General features: G+C 38.6%; 2 protein-coding genes and 1 long non-coding RNA gene across 3 annotated transcripts; 2 read left to right on the top strand and 1 right to left on the bottom strand.

Annotated features, from left to right (window-relative positions):
• The first annotated feature begins 937 nt into the window (after positions 1 to 937).
• On the top strand, positions 938 to 7,386 carry LOC109195558 (mitogen-activated protein kinase kinase kinase 5). The gene is made up of 15 exons (XM_019347790.2): positions 938 to 1,049; positions 2,378 to 2,435; positions 2,657 to 2,708; positions 3,026 to 3,088; positions 3,287 to 3,322; positions 3,417 to 3,526; positions 3,636 to 3,936; positions 4,020 to 4,055; positions 4,165 to 4,212; positions 4,352 to 4,395; positions 4,511 to 4,775; positions 4,969 to 5,161; positions 5,277 to 5,409; positions 6,073 to 6,180; positions 6,741 to 7,386. The coding sequence occupies exons 3-15, from the start codon at positions 2,660 to 2,662 to the stop codon at positions 7,176 to 7,178; spliced, it is 1,824 nt and encodes a 607-aa protein (XP_019203335.1). The 5' UTR covers positions 938 to 1,049; positions 2,378 to 2,435; positions 2,657 to 2,659; the 3' UTR covers positions 7,179 to 7,386.
• On the bottom strand, positions 7,377 to 20,329 carry LOC109195569 (uncharacterized). Its single transcript, XM_025910548.1, has 10 exons — positions 20,249 to 20,329; positions 20,059 to 20,149; positions 18,295 to 18,383; positions 18,075 to 18,208; positions 17,929 to 17,980; positions 10,950 to 11,086; positions 10,801 to 10,866; positions 8,792 to 8,838; positions 8,481 to 8,629; positions 7,377 to 7,718 (listed from the first exon to the last, which is right to left on the bottom strand). The coding sequence occupies exons 5-10, from the start codon at positions 17,930 to 17,932 to the stop codon at positions 7,399 to 7,401; spliced, it is 723 nt and encodes a 240-aa protein (XP_025766333.1). The 5' UTR covers positions 17,933 to 17,980; positions 18,075 to 18,208; positions 18,295 to 18,383; positions 20,059 to 20,149; positions 20,249 to 20,329; the 3' UTR covers positions 7,377 to 7,398.
• Positions 20,328 to 24,106, top strand: LOC112847927 (uncharacterized). The gene is made up of 2 exons (XR_003221768.1): positions 20,328 to 21,253; positions 23,066 to 24,106. It is a non-coding gene; the product is annotated as an uncharacterized LOC112847927 (long non-coding RNA).
• Positions 24,107 to 25,572: the final 1,466 nt, after the last annotated feature.

The following is a 25,572-nucleotide window of genomic DNA, read 5'->3' as shown; positions in this document are numbered from 1 at the left end:
GGTATGACCAACTAGTGATTACGTAATAAATGCAGTTTTAATATGGTAAATTGTGAGATGTTTTCTGCTGATTGAGCAACACCAGTGAGTACTGTATGAAGAAAATTCTATTTTTGGTAATATTTTAAATATGTATTTCTGTTGTCCTGCCAACTTAGTGGGTTATGATTCCATATGCAAATTAGTTGATTGTTGTTAGATTAGGGAAAGATGATTAGATCTCACAAGTGAATAGATTTTAACAGAGGGTTGAATTAGTGGAGACTAAAGACCAAGTTTCTTGTTTTGGATGTAGGAGTGAAACTTGTACCTAGATAAACACACCCAAAAGAAAAAGGAAAACTTGCTTGTAGAATACATGACAGCATGTTACATGTTTTATATAGGAAGAAGAAAAGTTAAATAAAATGAGGGGGTCTGTGACTAAAATGAATGCAAGTGTACAGACGTGGGGAAGAAATTCACATTTCAGGGATGAAACATTGCAATGAGGTGTTTAATAAGCATCTGACAGTAAAACAACATTGTTGTGTGAAATGTTCAGCTGCTAACAAAATTTCTCTGTGTATTTAGCAGGTGGAACTATGCCAGTTGACCACAGACTCTCCAGAGTTGTGGAGCACTTGTGGGCAACCAGTAAATATGATGTGGGGAAAATGAACGGAGGTAATGACTCTTAAGTATGGTGCACATTTTAGGACATCGTCAGGTCTCAAGAAAGAAGTTGTCAGGTATCAGACAAAAAAATGTCAGGTCTCAGTTCTCAAGAAAAAAGTTGTCAGGTATCAGACAAAAAATTGTCAGGTCTCAGTTGTCAGGAAAAAAGTTGTCAGGTATCAGACAAAAAATTGTCAGGTCTCAGTTGTCAGGAAAAAAGTTGTCAGGTATCAGACAAAAAATTGTCAGGTCTCAGTTGTCAGGAAAAAAGTTGTCAGGTATCAGAACACAAGGTACCAGACAGAGAGAAAATCTTCCTGCAGGTGGCGCTGTTGTCATGTCCCACCCGAATTGATTTCCAAATACGTCATCAACGTGTGACAGTGGGAGAGGGGACTGAGAAGGGAGCAGCTTGCACTTCATTATTGGGCTAATTTACAGGGTCACAGGCAGGATCACCCAACGCATGAAGTACTTAAACCTTGCTGGGAGAAAGGAAAAAGGGAAACGAAGAGTTTTGGATGGACTGTGGGTAGACATGCAACAGAATTTAATCTGGATCAGTTGAACATCAGTCGCAGAGTCCCGTTACCAGCAGTGCCTCCATGGCTACTTCCTGATGCTGTCGTAGACTTAACATTGTTGAACAAGAAGAATGAGGGTAAGGCATTTACTTCGAACGCTCATGTGGTTCAGGCTTACATTGACCACTATTATGGTTATGTTCAAATATATACAGACGCCTCAAAGAACTCAACCGGACAAACCGGTGTTGCAGTTGTGGTACCAGAGTTTTCAGTGGAAATGGGTAACAGGATTAGTGATGGGCTTTCTGTATACACTGGGGAAATGGTTGCGATATTATTAGCTGTTCAGTGGGTGGAGGACGTGAGGCCATTACATGCTGTCATTTGTTCGGATTCTAGTTCATCATTGGTCAGTCTACAGCATTGTCACTCAGACAGTAGGGCAGATGTTTTGGGGGAAATTCAGCAGACACTTTTCCGGCTGCACATGATGGGACTTGCAGTAGTGTTTTTATGGGTCCCAGCGCACTGTGGAGTATGGGCAAATGAACAGGCCGATAGAGTTGCGAAGGAGGCCGTAAGGCATGGGGCGGTTGACATGGCTGTTAGTGTTGGCCAAGCAGAGATAAGGAGTATGGTAAGGCAAGGTATGAGAGCAAGATGGCAAAAGCAGTGGGAGGAGGAAAGGAAGGGACGATGGTTGTATAAGATTCAGAGGAGGGTGGGAGGAATGAGAAACGCAGGACGGACTAGGCGGGAGGAGGTGGTCATATCCAGACTGAGATTTGGACATACTGGCTTGAATGGCACATTATTCTTGATAGGGAAACATAGTACTGGAAAATGTGATTACTGTGGGGTAGAGGAAACGGTAGAACATGTCATGTTGCAGTGTCAGAGGTATCAGGTTGAGAGGAGGCAATTGGTTCACAATCTCAGTAAACTAAAAATCAAACTGGATCTTGTTGATTTGTTGCAAAAGGAATCGGGAAGCAAGAGTTATCAGGCCTTATTTCTGTTTTTAAAAGAGGGGAACCTGTTTGGCAGGATTTGAGGGTTTTTTTTTTTTTTTGTTTTTTTTTTGAGTGTTGTTCCAGACCATACTCCATACCAGTTGGTGGCGGTAATGCACCTTTCAGTTGTTTGCCAACCGCCAATACAAATGTAAGAAGAAGAAGAAGACAGTGGGAGAGCGTAAGGTCATTGACCTCACCGGAGTTTTACCGCGGTTCAGGCTCTTAACGACACAAGGTAAGTTTAACTTTTTCTCCCTTTTGTTCATATTTTTGCCACAGTTGTGTTATATTAAGTTGCGGTTATGTTGTGAAAGTTACATATCAGAGAAGGAAAGCTAGTTTTGTACAAAACCAAATCAGTACTATTTTTGTCTGGCTAATTGATTCTAGCTAGCGACAGTGGTGAAACGTGATTTAAATTTAAACTGTTCAGTAATTGTTTTGTATTCATTTCAGCTAATGGACAAGCTGAAAGCTTACGAGCAGCTGAAAAAAGACCTTGAAAATGGTAATCAAACACTTTATTAAATGTTTTTTTAATGCTTGCAAGTTCATTTTTTTAACTGCAAAGAACCCTGACGATATCGTGCTTTAATTATTTAACATTGTATGGTATTCCTATTTACTTCTCTTAATTAATATGTATGTTAACAGGAACTCTAGTTATTACTTTATGATATTGTCGGAGTGCCCAATTAAAAAAAAAAATGACAAAAGAGATTTCTCACAAAATTAAAAGACTTTATTGCTAGTTAGATAGTCATGTAGGATGTGGCTCCTACAGTCAATCTATAACTACTTACCCTTTTAAAATTTTATTTGAAGGTGAGATTACCCAAAAAGGCTTTGATAACAACGTAAAAAAGCTCCTGACAGCAGAAAAATCAGGTAGGTTTTGATACTTTTGAACAACATGTAAAATAATCTCCTTTATTTAACATGATATGCTTAGCAGGTTATGATTGACTAACCACTTTATTAATAGATGCAATACATTTTGAAAGCAGATGACTGTGCAGTAGTCTGTGATTGTAGTAGAATTCTATAAACCACATGTTTCACATCACTGCCCTATTTATATTGCAGATGACACTACTTCAACACGTGGCAATGAATTTCTCAGTAAGAAAACCCCAATTATTTTGCTTTAAGATCACTTGTAATATAGAACTCGCTGTGGATCAGTTTGATTAACTTTCAGCTTCATCCATTACAGGTGCAGCAGAGGCCTTTGGTAAAGCCAAGAAACTACTACAGCCTCAAGTAAAGAAAAGGCAGTTTCCATTGAATGATAAACGTTTGGACCATGGCAAATCATTATTGAAGGTTAGTTAAAAAGTGAAGCTACGTGTATGACTATCAGCAATATATTAAAAAATAACTTTCTAAAAAGGCATATTTTTTCATAAATTTCCCTTTTTTTCCTTGATGCTAGGTCAGACTGGCTCCCATGGAGTGGAAGCCAAGAACTCATAGAAAGTGTGGACGGTACCAGAAGTTAATAATGGACGAAGCTCCACCTCGAATCATTCTGCAAGGCCATGAAACCTATGATGATTTAATTACCATAGGCAAAGAACGCTTCTGGCCAGAGCGTACTGAGGGGAGTGAGTTCACTCTTTGCCATTCTGACGGGACCAGGTGGAGTAAGGAGGAGTTCCACAAAGAATTCAGAACTGTTTCTGATATTACACATATGTGGAAAAGAACACTATACATCGGGCGAAGACAACTGGGTAATAAAGTGATCAATATTACTATTAACTACTGTCTAGCACTCGAATTTGTATGGTATGAAATAATTTTACTTTTTGTACAGAGGTCGTGTGTTTGGATGATCAAAGTTCCATCTCAGGTGTGTGCCTGCCCAAACCAAATTGAATATTTTTGATGTTATGACTGAACATGGTACACTGACCATGTTGGGCATTCAGATATATTGCAATTAATGTGTTATTTTACAGATGAAGACCCTGTAACTAAAGTGGGTGGTGATGAAAGTTGCAGTTTAGGTGAATGCCTGGACATCCAACTAAATCATTAAAATTGACTTCTTTTTTTGTTTGCATTACATTTCCAACCTTTACACACTTGTTTACTATGCTTGGACATTGCACAGTTACAGTATATAATATGCATCTTATTCTGCAGATGAACTTCCTGAAACCCTCATAGGACAAAATGTTGCAGAACAGGTAAAACCATGGCTTCATCTTGAACAGACCAATTAATTTCTTATCATTGTCATAAATGTGGATATTTTCACAGTGCACCCTGCAAAAAGTGTATCTTGGCTGAATGTGTTCATAGGATTTCCATCCAGAAACATCCAGCTCAGCTGAATTTGAAACAGAGAGAGTCAGAAAGAAAAGCCAGTCCAAGCAAAGGAAGGAGGAAAATGTAGGGTCATCTCTAGGTCCAGGTGGAGCAGTGAGCCAAGACTTGTTACCACATGTAGTTATTGAGGCAAAAGAAGCTATGGAGGGAGCTGAAGAGCTATCTGACGGTGCTGGAAATAGTGGGCTTTTGATAGTTTCTGCAGAGTCTTTCAACACAACTCCAAAATCGTCATCATGTAAGCATTCTTTCCCATTTAGGGCTAACATCATATCATCAGACAAAATTGTAAATAAAGGTTTTCATTCTTCACTATTTGGTACTCAAGTTCCTGGAGTAAACCTAGATATTACTGATCCAGCCGTTAGTAGAAGAATGATTAGCAGTAGCTGTATGTTAATGTATGTTACTTTGTGTTTTTTATCCCCAAGTGTATCTTCCACGTGTTCCGTATGTGGAAGAGGCTTTAATTACATACAGTGAGGACAATCTACTGGGAGAAGGGACATTTGGCAAGGTATATAGAGGTTCTTTTCATGGTACTCCAGCAGCTGTTAAAAGGATCATGTGTGGCCAACAAGGGATGGAGGACAGCGACATTCATCATGAGATGAATGTTTCACTGTAAGAACTTTGACACACTTTTTTTTGTTTCATTGTCAAAATCAATTGTTCCTCAAGCTGTAACATAACATGCCTCTATTTTGTTTTTTATTCGGAGATGTTTCTGTTTTATTAGGAGACTGTCTCACCCCAACATCGTCAGACTCATGGCAGTTGCCCGCACTGAGTCCTGCTTTTTGTTGGCAGCTGAATACATTCATGGCGCAACCCTGCAGCAAGTGCTTCACACAGACAGCTGCTTGGTGAAGGTACCAATACTCATACTTTTATGTTTAATACATTTAGGTAGATGTGAATAATGTTAATACCCTCATATTAAAAAAATACTTTTTATTGCTGGCATTTGTTTAAATATGTACCTGAAACCATCTTTGTGTACAACATATAAAAAGACTGACTTTTTTTTCTCTCGTATTTTCAACCATTTAGAATTACCAAAATGATCTTTAATTGCCAAATGCCAGAAAAGTATTAGTAAAAGAATAATCTTAACTTTTTAACAATAAGCTTCCTTACTGTTTTGGTAGAATTGCTTTTTTTTTTTACCTGGATGAGTTAAAACATTTTAGGTTTTCTTCTACAATATTCTTACAATATTTTTCAGGAATTTTGGCCAAGTCCTCCAGACAGGACTGGTGTAACTGAGTCAGATTTGTTGGCTACCTTGCTCACACACACCATTCACCTCTGCTTTCAGTTTCGCAAGAGGACTGCAATCAGGGCTTTTTGATGGTCACTTCCAAACATTGACTTTGTTGGTCTTAGGTCCCATTGTAATTTATTGAAATTGAAATTGCAATTGCAATCGAATACTAATCCAATTTGAAGTAATACATTTCCAGTGGTAGACATGTTATGATGTCACACCTGGCTCCTCATTGTTTTATTAATATTATCTATTGTCTTGATAGCTTGAAGGGGATGATGCCGTCTTCATACCACTGGACTTATCCATGGCAGTAGAGTACATCCATGCACAGAGAATCATTCACCAGGATATAAAGCCAGCAAATGTCATGGTAAGCAATACTTTATTTTTATTTTTCTTTACTTTGTTTTTGAAGAACAAAATAAAAATAGTATATTATTTATTTAACTTTATTCTCTTCAGTCTATTAAACACAACAGTTTCTTGTTTTTCAAATGTACTGGCATATTCATATAAAGGGTTCTTTAAAAGTAAGAAGCCTTACATTGTTTCTTTAATAGTCCCCAAAATATATTGGTTGTTGCACACCTACAAAATTCCCAAACATGTTGTAATCAGTTTAGGCTTTACAAACTGAAAGTTTCTATTATTTTATTAGTCTGTACCACTTTCTTAAGTGGAATGGTGATAAAAAATGCACAGGACTATAAAACCATGTTTGATCATTATGCAATGTATTAATTTTAATGTTGGGTATAATAAACAATCTCAGAATAAATCTGCAGTGATTGGGTGATCTGGGTGCTAAAAGGTTTGAGTTTTGTTTTTGTTTTGTTTTTTAATTATGAGCTGTGGTCTTTGGAATGATAGTTTTGATAATATTTGTGAGATTTTAGACAACCTGGAAAGTTCTCATATGTATACTTATAGGTTCACCACCCATCTAAGAAGGCAGTCCTGACAGACTGGGGCATGGCAAACATAAGAGACACTGTGATGCTTCATCAAGGGAGTAAGTTCACTGCCCAGGCTATCGGTCCAACTGGTGGCACATATCTTTACATGGCCCCTGAATGCATACTGATGTTTGAAGAGTCCTCGTTCCAGACAGACATGTGGTCCCTTGGAGCCACATATCTGGAGATCCTGACGGGGTCCGCTCCGTGGATTGTTAAAAAACAAAGAGAACTGGCTACAGTAATGGCCACCAAAACCCCACCACATGCCCTATCACATCTCAGTGACAAACACAGTTTTCTTGGTGGTTTGGTGAGTTATGACCCAGACTCAAGGCCTTCTGCATCTGATGTCGTTAAGTTTCTCAAGTCAGGCCTTGATCTTACGAGCCGATATGGCTACAAGTGGTAATGTTGCTACAGTCTGCAGTTCAAAAGTCTTTCAATGTTAATTGTGTTCTACATTAGGATTAAAAGAAGTTGTGGTAAATGAAATACTGAATCATTATGAAAGATGGCACCTTGTCAATTGTATTTCAACATTTTATTGTACATTTTGTTTGTCAGACAGTTTTCAAATTACCTGTTGATTGTAAACAAGCATAAATAAATGTTAACAATGTTGTATGGTTTTATTGGTCAGAAATGTTTACTGGTGCACCTTCCATCCTCTCTCTCTTCAGAAAGATGTATATGTCATTTGCCTCTGCAAACGTAGAAGGTGTAGGAACTGCATTTCTGTTCAGGGCAGTTGTGAGCTCTTGGACTAGCATGAGGTATGCAGCAAGGCAACCATCAGGTGTGCAGGGAAACTGGCTGTTTTCTAAAATGTTCTGGCACATGTCTCTGAATTCCTGGTTTGCTACCAGTGAAGGCTCTTCCCTCTCACAGATTAGTTGCTTGGCGTAGTCCAAAAGGTCTGGGTCAACTATGTGCAGCACATTGGCATATCCTGCGAATGAAAGAAAATATTGAAGAGGTGTTCAAAGGTTTTGAATAATCAGAAAGCTGTTCTAGAACCTGTATAATAAGCAATCACCAGGGTTTACGGATGTTATTGCAGAAACTTAAAAAGATGGAAATATCACTCAAACATTTAGATCACTTTTTAGTTAAAGGTGCCAATATGAAGTCATTTTTGTATTGACAGTAGAAATTCTGAAATCTCTTATTGTACTAGATGTAGGCTTTTTAGGAAGACACAAAAAAGAAAGCACATTATAACAGTTTTACGCTCATTACACTGGCTTTTTAGAAAATTCATTTTAAAATTTTAGTACTGACTTTCAAAGCTCCAAATCGTGTAGCTCCTGCCTACATTTCTGATCTCATAGAACCCCATGCTCCCTCTCCCAGCCTGAGATCATCTAATCAGTGGCTGTTGGTAGTCCCACCAGAAGACCAGAGGCAATAGATCTTGCAGAGCGGTGGCTCCCAGGTCATGGAATGTTCTGCCTCCATCATTATGTTTCCTTGATTGTATTTATTCTTTTAAACAGCAGCTTTAGGCTCATTTTCTTAGACTGGCTTTTAACTCAATTTGTGCTGTATGTTCAATTGTGCTGTTTTATGTTTATCTCTTTTATATTATTGTGAAGCCACTTTGTGGTTTTTATCCTGTGAAGAGTGCTATATCAATAAAGTAAAAGTAAACTAATGAAAGTTTAAAAAAAAAAAGAAAAGAAAAAAACCCACAGACTTTCAAATGACATACCAGGAGGTGGTGAGGTAAACAGAAGGTCGGGTTTCCCAAATGGACCTGGTGCATTGCGTTGCTTGCAGATGTCGTGGGTGTTCCAAACTGTTTGCTCCGTTTTTAAATCTCTTAGAAGCAGTGGCAAGTGTGAGTACTGCAAGCAGTTGCTATGAAAAAGGAGGATTAAAAACTTAATTCATCTGCTTCTTTGAGGTAGAATAAGGAAAAGCTAAATTTTTAATCAGTACTCAAAAAACAAAAGCATTCCTAGACCACATACTTTCATACTGCTGCTTGATCATTTCTCATGTCTAAAAACATTGACTTACATGTGCATAGGATTGTCCAGTTCAAGGATCCCAGACTCCATCATGGCCTAAGCATGTGGTTTTGAAAAAGACATAAGCTGTGAAGGTGAGCATTTCATCAGTGAAAAGGTACAGATGTACATAAACACAGATTCTGGCCTTGTGTTTTCAGATAAACTAATCCATCGTATGTTTAGCGAAATTAATGAGAATATAAAAGTTTGCTGCTTTTTTTCTTCTTTTGGTTATTTTTTTTTTTTACATCTTAGTACAGATACAGAAACAATTCAAATCACTTCAACATGATTGATTGTTTGGCTTTGCCTAATACTAGAGATGGACCGATCCGATATTACGTATCGGTATCGGTCCGATACTGACCTAAATTACTGGATCGGATATCGGCGAAAAATAAAAAATGTAATCCGATCCATTAAATATCAAAAAAGCATCGCACAAAACTTGCAACACGGCGTAACTCGGCTCATAACCGTAGCACGTCGGAGCAGTATGCATCACGTGATAGAGCGGCTGTGTGTATTTGTAGCCTCGCTACCAAACCAGCATTTCATCTCCGAGGAAGTTATCCCAGAGAGAAGTAAAGCAAGTGTGTAAGTTCATCTCTGAATGTTTGTGAAGCGTTCCCACGTTAAGCTTAACAACCGATATATGGAGCGACTGCCTCTCCCTCACCTTCCTGCTGCTACTTCAATCGTGAAACTGCTTAATGATCAGCTGATCGGCTTTTCTGTCGCGAGTCCGTCTCTCTTCTTTGTTTTTGGCCCACTTTGCACCAGAAAGAGGAAACCAGCGGCTGAACAACAGCAGCACGTTTAAGCTTGATAAGCTGTTGTTAGAATGTATTTAATATTACTTTCTACACCAGGATCCTTTTCTACGTAGCTGACGGCTGGTAACTGTGCAGGGGCGGATCTAGCAAAGTTTAGCCAGGGGGGCCGATAGGGCATGAACAGGGAAAAGGGGGCACAAAGACATACTTTTCTTTCTTATTCTCATTTAAAATGTCTCGCTTTTAATTAATAATTATCTGAATCTTACTCCCAAAGTTTTAATCTGATGTAAAATGTATAGAAGTCCATTACTATATATAGTAACTCTTAAGTCTATATACCCTAGTAAGCTATAGTACTTTTTCCTTTGGGAAGGTACCATCTGTGAATTCTGCAATTCTGTTGAAGAAAGATGTTGAATCTATTTAATTATTCTTGAAAAATAATTTGTTTCTGTGCATTTTTTTTCACCCTGCATCAAATTAAAGTTGATTACATCGATTAAGCATCATGAGGTGGAGGGTGGGGGGTGGTTCCCTTTTTTTTTTTTTTTTGCTGGGAGTTTGCAACCCTATTAGTTAGGTTGCTTAATATTTCTGCTAAGTACTCTTTAAAATACCAGAATAGGGAGGATGGAGTAGGTTTAAGTTAGGTTTTAAGTTAGGTAAGGTTTATTAGATTGATCAGTGTTGCTGAACTATGAAATATTTTGGGTGCAGTGTATTTTTTACATACAGGTATAACAGAATAGCTTTAGTGTTGTTGTTTATTTAAACTTGAGTATGAACTTATACAAAATGCAGCAAGATATTTAAAAAAAACAGTTTTATTGATTAAAAAACACACAATATCGGATTCATATCGGTATCGGCAGATATCCAAATTTATGATATCGGTATCGGTATCGGACATAAAAAAGTGGTATCGTGCCATCTCTACCTAATACGAAAAATAAATCTCCTTAAAATTCATATGATTCACTCAGTACTCTTGCTTTTGTAGTAGTACATTTAACACATAAGTGTTGTAAGATATGTCAATAAAACAAACCATTTAATTATTTAAAGTTCGTAGATGTTAAGCAAAATTGACCCTGTTTTGTATATATACAAAGTGATGTTATCAATTTAAGATAATAGATTAGATCATTAGGATTGATCCCGCAGCAGAGAAATTCAGTTCTACATTTTGATGGCTAGTCTTTGTTAATAGGTTTTACAGGTGAAACATTTGCTTTACCTCAAATGTTGTCAGCCATTTCTTAATCCATGTCCGCTTTAAAATACTGTTGAAACATTCAGCTCTCTAAACAACAGAAACATGACATTATCAGTTTTGTTGTCAGATTGTTACTTTAGAAATAGTCACTTACCAGCTTAAAGACATACCTGGTTGTGCACTGATGTCCCCATTCTGAAGCACCTCCATGCCTGATTCCCAAGATCTCGCATGTGAAATGCCATCTGCATTTGACCCACAACAAGGTTCTCTTTTCCTCTGTCCCCCCGAATCATTTGAGGACAGCCTAAAGACACAAACGGATGATAATTAGTGAATGATGACAAAATAATTATATTACCAAAATGTAATCTTTTTAACCCCGCTTTTTTTTTGTATATTGCATACCACCCTGTTCTTGAACAGCCTCAAAGAAGTATCTGCACTGTAAAATATAACTTGTTGTTTCAACTTAAAAATATCAGGTACAGGGCTGCCTTAAAATTTTAAGTTAAGTCAAGAAATAGAGTTTGTTCTTATAACACAACCAATTGTTATCTTAATGAAAAATCACATGTTGTCTAAACTTTCATCTTAGTTTAGTTGACTGAGATTTGTTAGTCAGTTCAACTCCTTTAATTGTCATTTTTACTTGGGAAAACCCTTTCAGCTAAATTAAAATAATCTATTGTTTAAACTCTTGTCCTAGTTCAGTTGACTTGGGTTTTTTAGTTAATTCAAATACTTTAGTAGTTCTTTTAACTTAGGAATCTATTTTAGCTTAACTAACATAATCTGTTAGCTAAGTTGATTTAAGTTTATTAATTAACTGAGCTCCTTAAGGTAGCTGAGTGAACTTGTAAATCAGTTTCATTTTAATTATCAGAGTTGATTGACTGGATGTAAAGAAAAATGTGTATTAAACATCTTAAGTTTTTTTTTGTTTGTTTGTTTGTTTTTTTTAGCTTTCTAACATCCATTTCAGCAAAACTACCTGTTAGGTTTATCTTAGATCTCAGGTTTAAATATCTACATTCCTTTAAATTAATTTTCTGTTGTTTACAGAAAAAAAAAAAAACCCCCACAGATTCCATTAAAGTCTATCTGATCATTTCATACAGAAAGTTTGTTTTAAGAACATGACAAGACAATTACTAATGAGCACCCAACATTCACCATTTATTGTGCCATCTTAGTCATCTGAGAAACAGAAAAATCAGTGACGTAGCTCATCAGGCTCACAATCCATCAAAACTCAAAGGCTGCTCCCTGTGAAACAATAAATTTGAACTTGGTCTTGAGCCCAGTTTGGGTGAAGATTAAATTCTGACCAATACTCTAGGAGCAGTAGTGATTCTTGTGAAGTAACAACATAAAGTCTGCATTAATGTAATGTATCAACGGGACACTTGCTATTTTAGAAAAGTTATTCTTTACATTTGCAAAATTTTTAAACTTCATTGTGCTCAGTCACACCTGTTAGCATAAAACTTGAAATATTAAAATAGTACAAAACCTTTGATAAGTGACAGTAAAGATCAGTTTATAACAACTAAGACATCAAACTCTTGTATTTGTCTTCGTTTACAATTGCAACAAATTCCACAGAACCAATATCTCTGAAAATGAGTGCATGCTTCTGAAACATTTGATAATATGGATATTTCAGAAACATCAGTTTGAGTCTGCTCAATTGCAAAACAAAGGAAAAACTACTGACTTGCATGAGATAAGCATCTGCAAAGTCCACCATTATATTGTTGTTCACATAAGTTTCTTAAACCATGAACAAATGAGTAATTGTCTAATCTGGAATGTAAAGTGTAGTCATTTAGTGACATACAAAAGTGAGAATGAGAACTTGCAAGAATAAAAAAACAAACAGTAAAATAAAAACTGTCCTTAACACTAAGGAACATACAATTACAGTTCTGCATGGCTTTCTGCAAGAGTCTGTTTCTTAGACCATGCACTAGTGAGATGCACTGCCTTCCACCAATGTTCATTAGGATGTTCTGAATGACTTCAAAGATGTCCTTAAGTTCCTTTGGATAGTCTATGTTGAGGGCAAAAAGAAGGCCCATCAGCATGGAAATGGCACTTGAGACATCCCTCAGATTAGACAGGATTACTGCCGCCTCAAGGACAACCAACACATCGATGATGTCTTCTTCTTTCACCATCGCAATGCCAACTTTCATCCTCTTAGAAAACGTGTCTTCAATACCTGTCGGCTATAAAAGGGTTCAAAGACAAAAAAAAAAAAAAAAAAAAAATTACACAATTACAATTACACAATATCCCTTGTGCTTAAGAATTCATGTCTTTCCAAAGAAGAGCCATACTGATGCTTTGGATGATGGTGATTGGCTTTGGGTAACACTTATTAGTTGTTAAAGTTTTTTCAGAATGAGATATGCACCCCCATGTTACAAATCCATTTCTTGCTTTAAACAAAGACCATGTTCATAAATAACTGAGCATGTCTTCAATTGCAGAATTCAAACAAAATTTTCAATTTAAATGGTAAATGGCCTGTATTTGTATAGCGCTTTACTAGTCCCCTAAGGACTCCAAAGTGCTTTACACATTCAGTCATTCACACACATGGGTGGATGACTGAATCGTGACTCAAGAGTTGACAGTTCGTCTTATAATTGGAAGGTTGCCGGTTCGAGCCCCGGCTCCGACAGTTTCAGTCGTTGTGTCCTTGGGCAAGACACTTCACCTGTTGCCTACTGGTGGTGGCCAGAGGGCCCGGTGGTGCCAGTGTCCGGCAGCCTCGCCTCTGTCAGTGCGCCCCAGGGTGGCTGTGGCTACAATGTAGCTTGCCATCACCAGTGTGTGAATTTAAATCTACTTATGCTAAATATTGGCTGTGCTCTAAACCAAATCTGGCTGAGAATACATGAAATGTGCAAACTGCAGCTACACTACAGGATCAGATTGTGGCTCCATAGACAATGCTTCTTTAATCAGTTTATTGATTAAAGTTTATTTTTCCCCCCTATATTAACAGCATGAAAAAAGAGCATATAGACATGGCTGAACAGGTTGCATAATTGGCACTGAATATCAACATCCACCTTTACCCAGCTGCCCAATGACTCTCGGCCAGTAACCTTTAATTGCTTACCCAGACTACACAGTCTCTTTTCCAGGGTCCAGGACATTTCACCAAAGTATTGCCCCCCACAGCTGTAGCAGCCACTGCAGCCCCTTAAATATCCTAATATCTCTGCCATTACAATATACAATGTGAGAAATCAAACGTAAAGCTGAAGTGAACAGTACAGCAGCGAAATGTCAAAGACCCTGGTGAAGACATGAATAAACACAAGACACTAATAATCTCAATGCTAGCTTGCCAGTTAGTTTCTCTGAAACCCAGACCAAATCCAGTGTCAAAGATCTTGTAATAATACATTTGGTGAGGAAAAAGTACACATGTTATCATGTGGCATCTATTGTTTCATAGATGCCACATGTTTCATTTAAAATCCACTGTGGTGCTGTCATTATTAAATTTACTAAAAGAAACAATGCTAACCTTCACAGTCTTGAAAGTGTGTGAGGGATCTTCCTTTAGAAAATGAGGTCCTCTGTCCTCTTCCTTTGTGTAGGGCTCTGGTCAAAGAAGTCAAAAAGAAAACAAAAACACTTTTTAAACAGTGTTTATGAAGCATGTAGACAGCTCCAAATTCACAGCTTTTTGATACATAATTCCATCAATATATGATTATCATTGGAGATTTTGAATCAGGCTTATCAGGACATTCAAGTAGAATATGATATCCAACCTACCACCAATATACATAGATTCTGTAAAAGTTACCACACTAAATGTCCAGTTGTGAAATATGATGACTGACTTTACTTATCAGCTTTCTTTCAACGAGTTCATCAGTTGAACTGGATAACCTAAAACTTAAACAAAGGATTAGATTTCGCAGTTGAACACTTACATCATCTCCGAAGCATCTTATGAGCCTAGTTAGCCCTCCTATGCTGCTCTCTCTTTGTACAGCTCCACGAACCTCTCCATAATGGTCAAGCACAGCAAAAAGGAACCCTTTCAGGTCAACAGATGTAAGACGGGCAAATTCTGCTTCAACCTGAGCAATAGAAGAAGAGGGGTGGAGAGTACAGGCAGAATAAAAAAAAAGATTCTTTGAGACCCAAATTTAAGCAAACAGTCATCTGAGGCCCATTAGAGAAAACACAAACACACAAAAGCAAACAAACAAAAAGATGCACTTTACCTGCCGTTCAGCAAACAAGGAAGTTCAGAGAACAATAAGCTCTGTCTTGAAATCTTTTAAAGTAGAATGATTGTGAAAATGACTTATGTGATGTAAAACTTTAGTAAACGTGCGATTAAAAGAACACTGAGTAAAAGGACAAGTAACAATTTCCTTATTCCTCAGATGTTTACCTTGTGAGCAATACTGTTTTAGTCCAACTGTCTCATTAAAGTTACACAACAGGCTTTTTACATTAAAGCCAGCAAGTCCATTACATACTCCCTTTTTAGATCTGAAATACTGTGCACATTCTGTGTATATGTAGTGGACAGCAATTTACCCAAAAGAGTGCAAAGTTTGCAAGTCCACCTCATTTAAATGACAAAGTCAGATGTGATCATCTAGACCTGTGAAAATAAATTAATGACAAACTTGCAGTTATGGATGTTATTACAACCACAAGAACCTAAACAGTCTGCTCCATTGCTTTTGTTAATGAATCATTTGTTGGTAACAGGTCTGAATATTTAGTTTATGCCACCTGCATGTGATCATCAATAGTGCCATATTACTTATATCATTTGTTCTACAGAGCTATTAAGTTACAATATAATCTGTGGTGTTTCCAGTATGACAAAATGCACAAATTGTAACTTACCATTTGACTCCACTGACAAAAATAAATCCCCAGCATCAAGTTTGGCTTCACAGACCTAAAATAAGTAAAATAAAAATATATGTTATAATTATATTGTTTTCGCCATTTATTCATGTTTGCTAATTTTCTGACATATAAACAATGTTAGTTTTGTTACAATACAGAGAATGCAGTTTAATTAAAAGGTAAATTATGCAAAAAAAAAAAAACTTCTGCAGTATACCATGCCAAAAATCAGTGTCTCTGATGCCAATTATTTTATCACTACAGCTCTTTTAGTATGGAAACTCACACAAACTAGTCATACTGATCACAAGAGTTCAAAAATAAGTCAAAATAGTGAGCTGTTGTTAAGCATAAAGCATTTCAGGGTAACAAATAACTACACAATAGAATTAAAGCAAAAAATAAACACACTGGAGGACTATCTGATAAAAACTAATATAATGCTGGTTTGTAGACCATATTTTGTCTCAGTCCTCAGTGCACTCTTGCAGCTTAGCATGCAGCAGTTAATAACAACTTAAGTGATTACATAGGGGTAAACAGATGACAACAAGCATCGGAGTCCTGCCAAAAAGTTCTTTTTGAACCCAGTCAGTTATTGGAAATATTGCCAAAATGACCTTCCACCAAAATACAACAGCCTGTGAACTTGAAAGAAATTTACAAGTACAGAGACAATATGAAATAAGCTTTATTAATTAGCTGAGTTAGCTTGCTAATATCGCAACAGTGGTTGAGTGCACAACCTTAAAGCTAGCGGCACAATACTTGTGATTTGGTCAGTGCCACATTAAACCCATAAAAAAGGCCATATGTCAGTTTATTAGGTCAAGTTTGGTCATGACATACAAGCTGGACCTTGTCGGCTAAAGTTACATTAGCTAAAGCAAACATTTCGGTAAAAGAGAAAAACACACATCATGCCATAGATTCAAAACATGTTCCAACTTTTGTAGCTCTCTTTCCTTATAGTTATAACCAATGTTACTCACCTTGAAAGCATATTCCAAAGAAGACGATTAGAAAACGTCCAAGTAAAGTGAGCATGTCGTTAACCGCCAATTCCCCATGATGCACCTCGGTAGCAGTCACGTGAGGCAGTTTTGAATCCTGCTGTGCTCAACTTACCCACATTGTCAAGTTCACATAAGCTGCTGATTTAGCTGGACATGAGTTTTCAAGTTAGCTTTTTTGGTGTAATTGGGACGTTTTTAACTTGTAATTCTATGTTATAACAACAACTTCAGTCATCTATCGTCAAACTGATATAGAATAATATGTTGAAATAACAAACATCTAGAATTACATTTTACAGTGTGGCCACAAAGCTTTGCTTGCGGTTGGATGTGCCCACCTTTAGCCATAGGACCTTCCTGGAAAATCTGAAAAGACAGAAACAGAAATGTGGCCACTCGTGCATATGATTGAATCATGTTTTGGCACTATGTTTAGTTTTTGGCCTCTGTTACATTCCCCAAGAGTATGCTGGTTTTCTGTTGTATTCTGTCTAGGCTGTTTCTGGTTCCTCCGGTCATTTTGACTGCCATAGTTGTGCAGGCTTACATGCCTTTGGAATTGTATGTGTCTCTTGACTGTGTTCAGACTGACTCGAGGGGAGAGCTGCCTTTTGTTTTGTAATCCCTTGTATTCTCCAGTTTATGTGTTGGTTAGGTAGGTGTTGGTTAGGTATGTTATCGTAAATTGTATATTTTGTTTTCTTTACAGTTCTTTGGAGTTTACTTTATATCAGCGATGTTTTGTTTGTTATGTTGGTCTTGGCTCTCCCTGAAATTAACTGCCAGTCTGAAATTGATCTTTAAGACTAGCAGGAAATAAACCTTTTAAAAACTGCCATCTTGAATCCTCCTTCACTATTCATACTTTATCTTGGTCCCTTAGACCAGGCTTGGCCAACTGCAGACCTCAGGGGCCGGTGTCCTGCAGGTTTTAGACATCACCCTGGGTCTACACACTTGAATAAAATGATTAGTTCATTACCAGGCCTCTGGAGAACTACAAAACATGTTGTGAGGGTAATTTAGCCATTTGAATCAGTTGTGGATCAAGGACACATCTAAAACCTGCAGGACACCGGCCCTCGAGGCCTGGAGTTGGCCATCCCTGCCCTAGACTACTCAGGGGAGATAACACCTCAGTTTGCCTCACATCGTTATCTTGAAGCAACTTTGTACTATCACTGAATATAATAAATTAAGTAGCAAATGCCATATTCAGACCTACCCATCAATCCCCAAATGTATCCACATTCCAAAGAACTTCAGTTTATCATTGCCTATATGAAACAAGAAATAAAAATTACAAATTGTTTTGACAGAAGTACCATCAAAACATGACAGGAAGGTTAATTGAAAAGATAAAATAAATACCATCAATGTGCCAGGTGTCATTTGGACCACCACCACGGCTGATGTAATTCTGACGGGGAATTTTCTTCTTTCCAGGAGATCTCCTCTGAAGACCACTTGCATCCATATCCCTCATTATATTAGCAACATCGTCTCTACAGTAACAATAGATTTTACTCTGAGCTCAACAGTAAAACAAGAGAATACTTGATTATATTGACTACACACTATGGAAACCAACCTGTAACAAGGCCGCACTCCTCTGACATCCCTTACCCACTTTACCATTGCCCTGATTCCTTGTTCAGGAGACCACTGTTTCATCTCACTCTCAAAAACAAACAAACAGTCAATTGAATGAATTGAATTTCTCTTTGGCTCTCAGCGAAGGCGGTCGCACTTTTCCTCCTCTCCTCCTTTCCCCTATCTTCCCTGCTTAGCTGCTTATGTCCTTGTCTTGTCTCGTGTTTTGTTTTTCTATCACTTCCCTGGAACATTCTCTCACAGTCTGTGTCTAAAAACCTAAAGAGAACTATGGATTTGATCAACTGGTCTCTGAATGCTATTGACACCCTCTTCTTAACGAGAAGTCTGGGCTCGGGAGAGCCCGAGTGCCCTGGAGGGACCTTCCCTGCCGGATACACGATGGACGGGTGGCAGAATTGGAGGATCGTGTGCCTGGCGGGACTGTCGATCGAGGACGCTGAAGATATCTACCAATTCGGAACCATGATAACAGGGTTCTTGCTGATCGGAGCTGGCTTGGCCCTGGCTTATCAGAGAATTAAGAAAGCGGAACCGGCTGTCCAAACCGCCACAAAGCTGCCCGCTGAGATTGAATTGACGGGACGAGGTGCGGGTTTTCAGAAAGGGCTCACAGACGGGGACGGGGTCAAGAGCTTGGAGGCAATTGCGGCTGCAGTGAATACTCAGAATAACATCTCTGAGCGGATATTGGGACACATCAGGGAAGAATCCGCTCAAATCAACAACTATGGGCGGAAGTTGGAATACATCACGGATCAGTTGGCTGCGGTCGCGAGGTCTCAGAATCTGATCTGTGAGCAAAAGAGTGACAAGATCACGGAATTGAAGGTAAATAACATCATGGAAAAACTCGCAGCTATCCAACGGGTGATGGAGGGACCAGTGTCAGAGTGCTAAAAGAAACAGCTCGAAATTCTCATGAGTTGTTGGAAGACAATCGCAATCATAATATGACTACCCTTCCGGCGCCAGCTGTGGGCTCAAGGCTGGAGCCGATCTAAACAATCCCTGATAACGACTATGTTGGGACTGTTCCTTCCCCTCCCATGCAAGGCCACCTGGGTTGGCTGGTAGACTGTTTACTTAGCCTGGCAGGGCGAAGGACACTGTCTCCGCTGAACTATGGACACGCATACACATACACTTACACTGATAAGCAAACACTGATCCCCCTCCCTTTCCAAACGCCTTCGATGCTTGTTTCCTGCGGGGGAACACGGCGGGTCTATGTGCCGCGCTGGAATGATAGCGCTGTGCAGGGCGGCTGCTGTGTTCGCTTTGGATAACTCCTCACCCCCCACCCATCCCCGTGGCTTGTCATGTCCTTCATAATGTTGTGCTGTGGACATTCATGTGCTTTTTTGTGCAGAGGAGTTTTTTTGTTTCCTGTTCTCATGCTGTCCTACCATGGAAGCACAGCATGAGTAGGGGTCTCTTTTTTTCCTCTTGTACTTTCCCATTGTAATGTACATTTCAATGTTTTTCTCTAATGCTACCAATCTCCGACCTGTATCCCCATGTAATGTCTGTGTTGTATGTGTAAGGTCGGGGGGGTCCCATTTCACTGCAGGGCAACCTGCATGTGACGAATAAAGCTTTGATTGATTGATTGATTGATTGATTGAATGGGTTTTTAAAAAAAATAAATACAGAAAATAACATTTATTGTTTCTACAATAGCTCATAACACAGACTTCAGGTAAATATATATTTTTTGCACTGATGTTTTAACGCTTACCTCCACAGCTTTGTGGATTTCAGTAAAAGGTCGTTGGGGGCATCTTCGCTTCAACCCTAGAAGTTTTAAAACTCGTCTCAGATGCCTCTCACTGATAAAAGACAACACAGACTTACATTACATTAAAGGCAAACTGCATGTTTTGTAATTTTAGAGAGTTGTCACGGAAACTGTTGAAATGCAGACTTACCTTATTTTATGCCCATATGAATTCAGTGCACAGCTGATTTCCTTTTGTTTTAAGCCTTTGTTGAACAACGTTATTATCATCTGTGGAATAAGGAATATTTTACTGCTACTTATGCTTATTATCATTATGATTGCATTAATTAACTTTGCATTAAGTCATGATCATTGCATTAAACCATATAATAATCACTTCATTGAAGCAGTTATTGAAGCTGCTGATATTACATTAAAGTCTGTATTACAGGTGTTATCATAATTACATAATATTCTTTACACATTGCAATTTGGTGCTTATTAATGAGTTGTGGCTCAGTCAATTGATTAGAAGGTTGAAAGCTCCGTTGGGTGTGAATGTCCCGGCGAAACATGGAGTAAGTGGCTTGGAGCTATGGAAGGTTCAATGCATGCACGCCTACAAAACACATATAATACATTTAATCAAGAAACAGGCTTGAGGGAAGGCCTGAATGTATTCAGCTTCTTGTTGCAGTTGAGTTTGCCCAGATACAGGTGACAGAAGAGGTGGCCAGATGACTACCATCCCCAAGGACCGTCTGGAGGGTGCAGCGAGGGGCCTTATATGGAAATTGTGATAGAAAACAGGAACTTCTATGTCTATTTTAGTTTATTAAAATGAATATTTACTGTAACTGACATATCATAATGTTTGTAAACGCATGAAGGGGCGTTAACCAACCCTGACGTTATAAAAGCAATCTGAAGTGTATTTTTGGGCGGAGTTCTACAACTGATGTTTGGCAGTTTGTACCTCCCCGCATGTGTATTCAATAAACTCTTCCGTTTGATTGCATCCTTCTGGGCCTTTGGTATTTTGTTTTGGATCTCAGTATTTCGAATCGGGACAGTTTTGGTGCCGTGACCCGGATATCTGAGTCCATTGACTTGGTTCTGAGGTTCTGGTGGAGAAAAACAGAGGCCAGAGGTGGTCAAGCAGGCAGACGGGACCCAGTGGTTCGGCTGAGTGTTCAGGGCCCTGACAAAAAAGGTAGGCACAGCCTGTTAAATCAAAATGTGCTGATTGAAATATTATATTCTAAATTTACTCAGCTAAATTACTGATGGATGTCTGTTTGAGTAATTGTTGAGAAATTGAAGCTTCATAAGATGTTGAAAAGGTCAAGCTTGATGTTCTTATGATAAAAGTGAGAAAGACAATAAGGTTTCTTTAGAATATTGAAGGTGAAATAAGTTAATATATTGAAGGTGAAATAACTTAACATATTGAAGGTGAAATAACTTTAAAGTTCAGGGGTGGAGACCCCCCCTCTATCGGAGACGTCCTTTAGAGCCCGCTAAGGTTGCGGTCACTCCAGATTGACCATCTGCCGACGACTTGGGACCGCGGTATTAAAATTGGTTATGATCAGAGGATCATGTTGGTATAAAGTTATTGTTTCATAGAGAAAGTAATCTTGGACATAGAGGTCCGACAAACAAACCTTGGGTTGTGCAAGGTTTTCTCATGTGAGGCAGAATTTCAGGAAGCCAAGTGTTTGATAGGTTTTCTGAGAAAGTAATGTTGAGAAGAATAAATGTTGACATTACTGAGTTAATGTTGATAAATGTCAGTGGATCTGCTGTGGTCCTGTAAAGAAACATTGCTGGTTGTGAGAAGTATTGAGTGAATATTTCTGAGTCTACTCTGAGTCAGTGCAGGCGTCAAGGTTGAGTGATTTGACACTGAATGTTGCGTGTATCAGTGCCTGGCAGATACCCAGGTTTTGAAATAGTGTCGGATCCCATGATTTTCAGGTGATGAATTGCCTGACAATAGGAGTCAGAAAAGGACTTTTTGATGCTATATTTTGTGTGATTTGAGAAAGCTTGTGTTCGAATAGACACACACACACACACATTCATTGCAGCTGTTGGGTGTGAACAACTTCCTCTTTTAATTTTAAACTGCGACACATGTGTTCATTGAACTAGAACTTCCGCAGTGAATGAGACAGGATTTAGAATTTCAGAAAATAGAGTCAGAAACGGTTTTGTGGCTCTTGGTAAACTGATTTTGAAGGAAAAAAATCAGTGTTTATTGTGCTGGAGTAACAGATCCGGCGTGGTCTGAAGTGTAGAATCAGCTGGGTGTACAGCGTTGTTGATATTAACAGATCCGGCGTGGTCTGAAGTTTGGTGGATCCGCTGAGGTCCAGAAGAATAGTCAGTGTGGACTGTGTTGGTTTGAATGTTGATAAATGATCCATTTGATAAATTGCCCTGGGTCTGTCTCTGTGTGTGTGAGCTGTTGAGTAACAGCCTACGCAGTTAGAATTGGGTGCTGGTTACTTCCTCTTTTCAGTTTCGAAAAAGAAGAGTTTTGGTTTCACTTTAAAGTTTGATTACGTATTACTGGGTGAAACACGGTTTCACTTGTGATTAGGGAAATAATATGCTTACTTTTGGGTCTATGAAAATTGAATAACAGTGGGTGATCTCTGTGACAACATACAGTGTTGAGATACTGGATGTTGAATTGAAGATAGTGGATCTTGACGTTTTGTTTTTATTGATTTTAAAACCAGCAGAGAGTTTATATTTGCTCAGTCTTTTGACTGCCTGAGCTGACTTCCTCTTTCTCAGTGAACAGCTGTGTGCAGCTGAATTAAAGGACTGAGAGAACAGAGGGAGTGATTTTCAAGCTTTGTGCGTGTTTACACCAAAAGTGGCTGGTTTGGTGCATTCATGAGGTGAATGCAAGATTAACATTGTTGAGCTGATAATTGTGGTTGGCTTGGTGCATACTCCAGGTGAATCCAGTATTGACATTGCTGGGTTGACTATTGTGTTTCACCCCTAGAGTGAAAACAGAAACTGAAGCAGCTGAATGAAGACACACTGGGCCAGTAAGTGAACAGGAAGACCAGTGCAGAGATGAAAACATTGAAAGAGAACCACAGTGAGTGTTGCAAATGGATGATCATGTGCCAAGGAATATCCGGTTGGATGAAAGAGGATCTAAAGAGCATCCTAAAGTCTTTGCAAGATTTGCAACAGGAAAATAAGAAACTAGAGGGACAGATACAGACTCTGTCCATAAACAAAGAGGAACTGGAGCTCCTGAATGATGTACCATATGACACAGTGGAGAATCAACTAGCCGATGCAGTCAGGAGAACCACATGACTGCACCAAGAAAGCTGAAGCTGAAGAAAAGTCAGAGAGACCTGGAGACTTGAAGGGGCAACAGTCAGCTCAGAGAGCAGAAGAAATTGCACTGAGCAGGGCCCTGAGACTGGCTAAAGAAAAGAGAGCGAAGATATACACAGATTCAGCTTGTGCATTTGGGGCAGCACACGTGGAGCCCGGTCAGTGGAAGAGAGCAGGCTTCAGAGCGGCAACAAATGCTCACATTTCAAAGAAGAAAGAAATGGGAGGACTGGAAAAGGTCCTGGATGACCCAAACGAGGTCAGTATCATAAAATGCAAAGGATCCTCTCAAGCAACCACATTGGTGGCACAAGGGAACCAGAAAGCAGATGAGGCTGCGAAGTAAGCAGCAGGCTACAAAGGAAAGCAGCAAATGGTGAGATGCCGGGGTAAAAAGAGTGAGTTCGGACGAAGAAGTCCGAGAAAAGGACACCTTGAGTTGAGCAAGGTGTTTAAATGACTCAGGATTTCAGAGAATCGAGTCAGCTGTGATCTTGAGTTCTAATGGTAAATTGATTTTAAAGGAAAATCAATGTTGACCATGTTGAAGTAATTGTGAAAATATTACTAGATGTGCTGTGATACAAGTGAAGAATAAGTTGTGTACATGGGGATACACAATTGTGTTGATATTGATGGATCGGCTGCAGTCCATGTGATAAGTTAATACTGGGTGCATTGAGACAAGAAACTGTTTTTAAATCAGCACTGGCAGCAGTGATATACATGTGCTGAAGATTACTGGACCCAGCGAGGTCCATTTGATGAAGTCCTTGGGTAGATAAATGACGGAAACAGTTTTTGAATCTTGTGTGAGAATTTTGAAGCACTGAGATTGAGTTTTCTCCATGCTTGGTGCGCTGTGAGGACTTATCTGATGGTTATAAGTCCAAAGTTTATGCCTTGGAGGCCAAGAGTTGTGTGAAGAGAAGAACATGACTTAGAAAAGGACATTTATGGTCAGATTTTGTCTAAGATGGGGAGAATTGTCCGATATGGGTTTATTTTTCTTCTCTTGTAAAAGGACAGACGCAGTTACTGGGTGTTGTCTACTACCTCTATTGTTTTTTTTGTTTTTTTTATTTTAATAGAGGGAGTTTTATTAAACATGGACATGTCTAGAATTGGGCACTTTAAAATGATAACAGTGCACTTAAAAATCCTGTCAGGTGATTTTGTTTGGTGTTTTGATGAGCTAATAATCAGCTCTCTTTTTCTCATTTTTGTTCTAAGCAGGCCTGAAGGAGAGCGAATAACAGCGCTGTAAAAAATTTCCGGACAAACAAATATAAGGTGACTTTTCCAGATTACAATGGGTGGAGGAAAGGCTACCTGTGGGGACCTGATCAGATTGAAAGTCCCTGTCTAAAAGGATTGTAGCGACTCAATCCAGTCCAAAAGCATAAAGAACTAGTTTCCATTTTTGTGTGTGCTGTGAGAGTGATTAGAGGTTTCAATTGTTTTTCTTTGACTTGCTCTTTCTGATCATGGAAGGCATGTCCAAGATACTCGTATGAAAGCGTATTTCGAGTGATTTTAACCGTGTGAATGCTGTCAGTATTTGATTTGAGTGACTCTGCATGATTTGTCTGAGTGAGTGGAAAATGGAAGTTTGAGAGAGAAAAGGCAGTGCGTGTGAGACGATTTATGGCGTCTGAAAGAGGTTAGAGCTTTTAAAAGGGGTGTATGAAATAAAGGAGTGTGAAATATATTTCTTTTGTGATGTAAAATAGGATGTTTAAAGTTTGCAAGTGCTTTTAATTCAAGAAACGCATGAGTGAGGGTATGAGAAATTGAGTTTATTTTTTCTGATGGAAAACACATAAGTGTATACGCTACAAACTGACCTAAAGAAGGGTGAAGGGTGATGTGTGTGGAGAAGTGTTAGTTGTTCTGATGTGTGAAAGAGCTCTATTTAAATGTGTGTGAGTGACATGAAGGTGTATTGTTTTTTAGATCAAGATTTAGTAGAATTAAAGAGGGTTTTTAGACTATAAATACAAAGAGAGACAGACTCTGCAGAGAACAGGAAATAGTGAACAGGAACTCTGCATGCCCATAAACTCTAGGCACATGAAGCAAATGAAGCCTTTAAGAAAAAATGAATATAATACTAATTGTATGCTTTAGTGTGTCAATACAGGTGGACGTCTCTCA

This window comes from Oreochromis niloticus, linkage group LG9 (genome assembly GCF_001858045.2).
Source record: "Oreochromis niloticus isolate F11D_XX linkage group LG9, O_niloticus_UMD_NMBU, whole genome shotgun sequence".
NCBI classification, from domain to species: domain Eukaryota; kingdom Metazoa; phylum Chordata; class Actinopteri; order Cichliformes; family Cichlidae; genus Oreochromis; species Oreochromis niloticus.
Note: the sequence above shows the minus strand (reverse complement) of the source record. Positions and strands in the feature narration are given on the sequence as shown.

Bases quoted from the DNA above. Each gene is read 5' to 3' on its own strand.
- LOC109195569 (XM_025910548.1), bottom strand. The intron at 10,867-10,949 runs GTATGTCTTTAA...TCTGTTGTTTAG, and splicing joins GGACATCAGTGCACAACCAG to AGAGCTGAATGTTTCAACAG. The intron at 8,839-10,800 runs GTAAAGCAAATG...CCACATGCTTAG, and splicing joins AATGGCTGACAACATTTGAG to GCCATGATGGAGTCTGGGAT.
- LOC109195558 (XM_019347790.2), top strand. From the start codon at position 2,660: ATGGACAAGCTGAAAGCTTACGAGCAGCTGAAAAAAGACCTTGAAAAT. The intron at 2,709-3,025 runs GTAATCAAACAC...TTTTATTTGAAG, and splicing joins GAAAAAAGACCTTGAAAATG to GTGAGATTACCCAAAAAGGC. The intron at 3,527-3,635 runs GTTAGTTAAAAA...CCTTGATGCTAG, and splicing joins ATGGCAAATCATTATTGAAG to GTCAGACTGGCTCCCATGGA.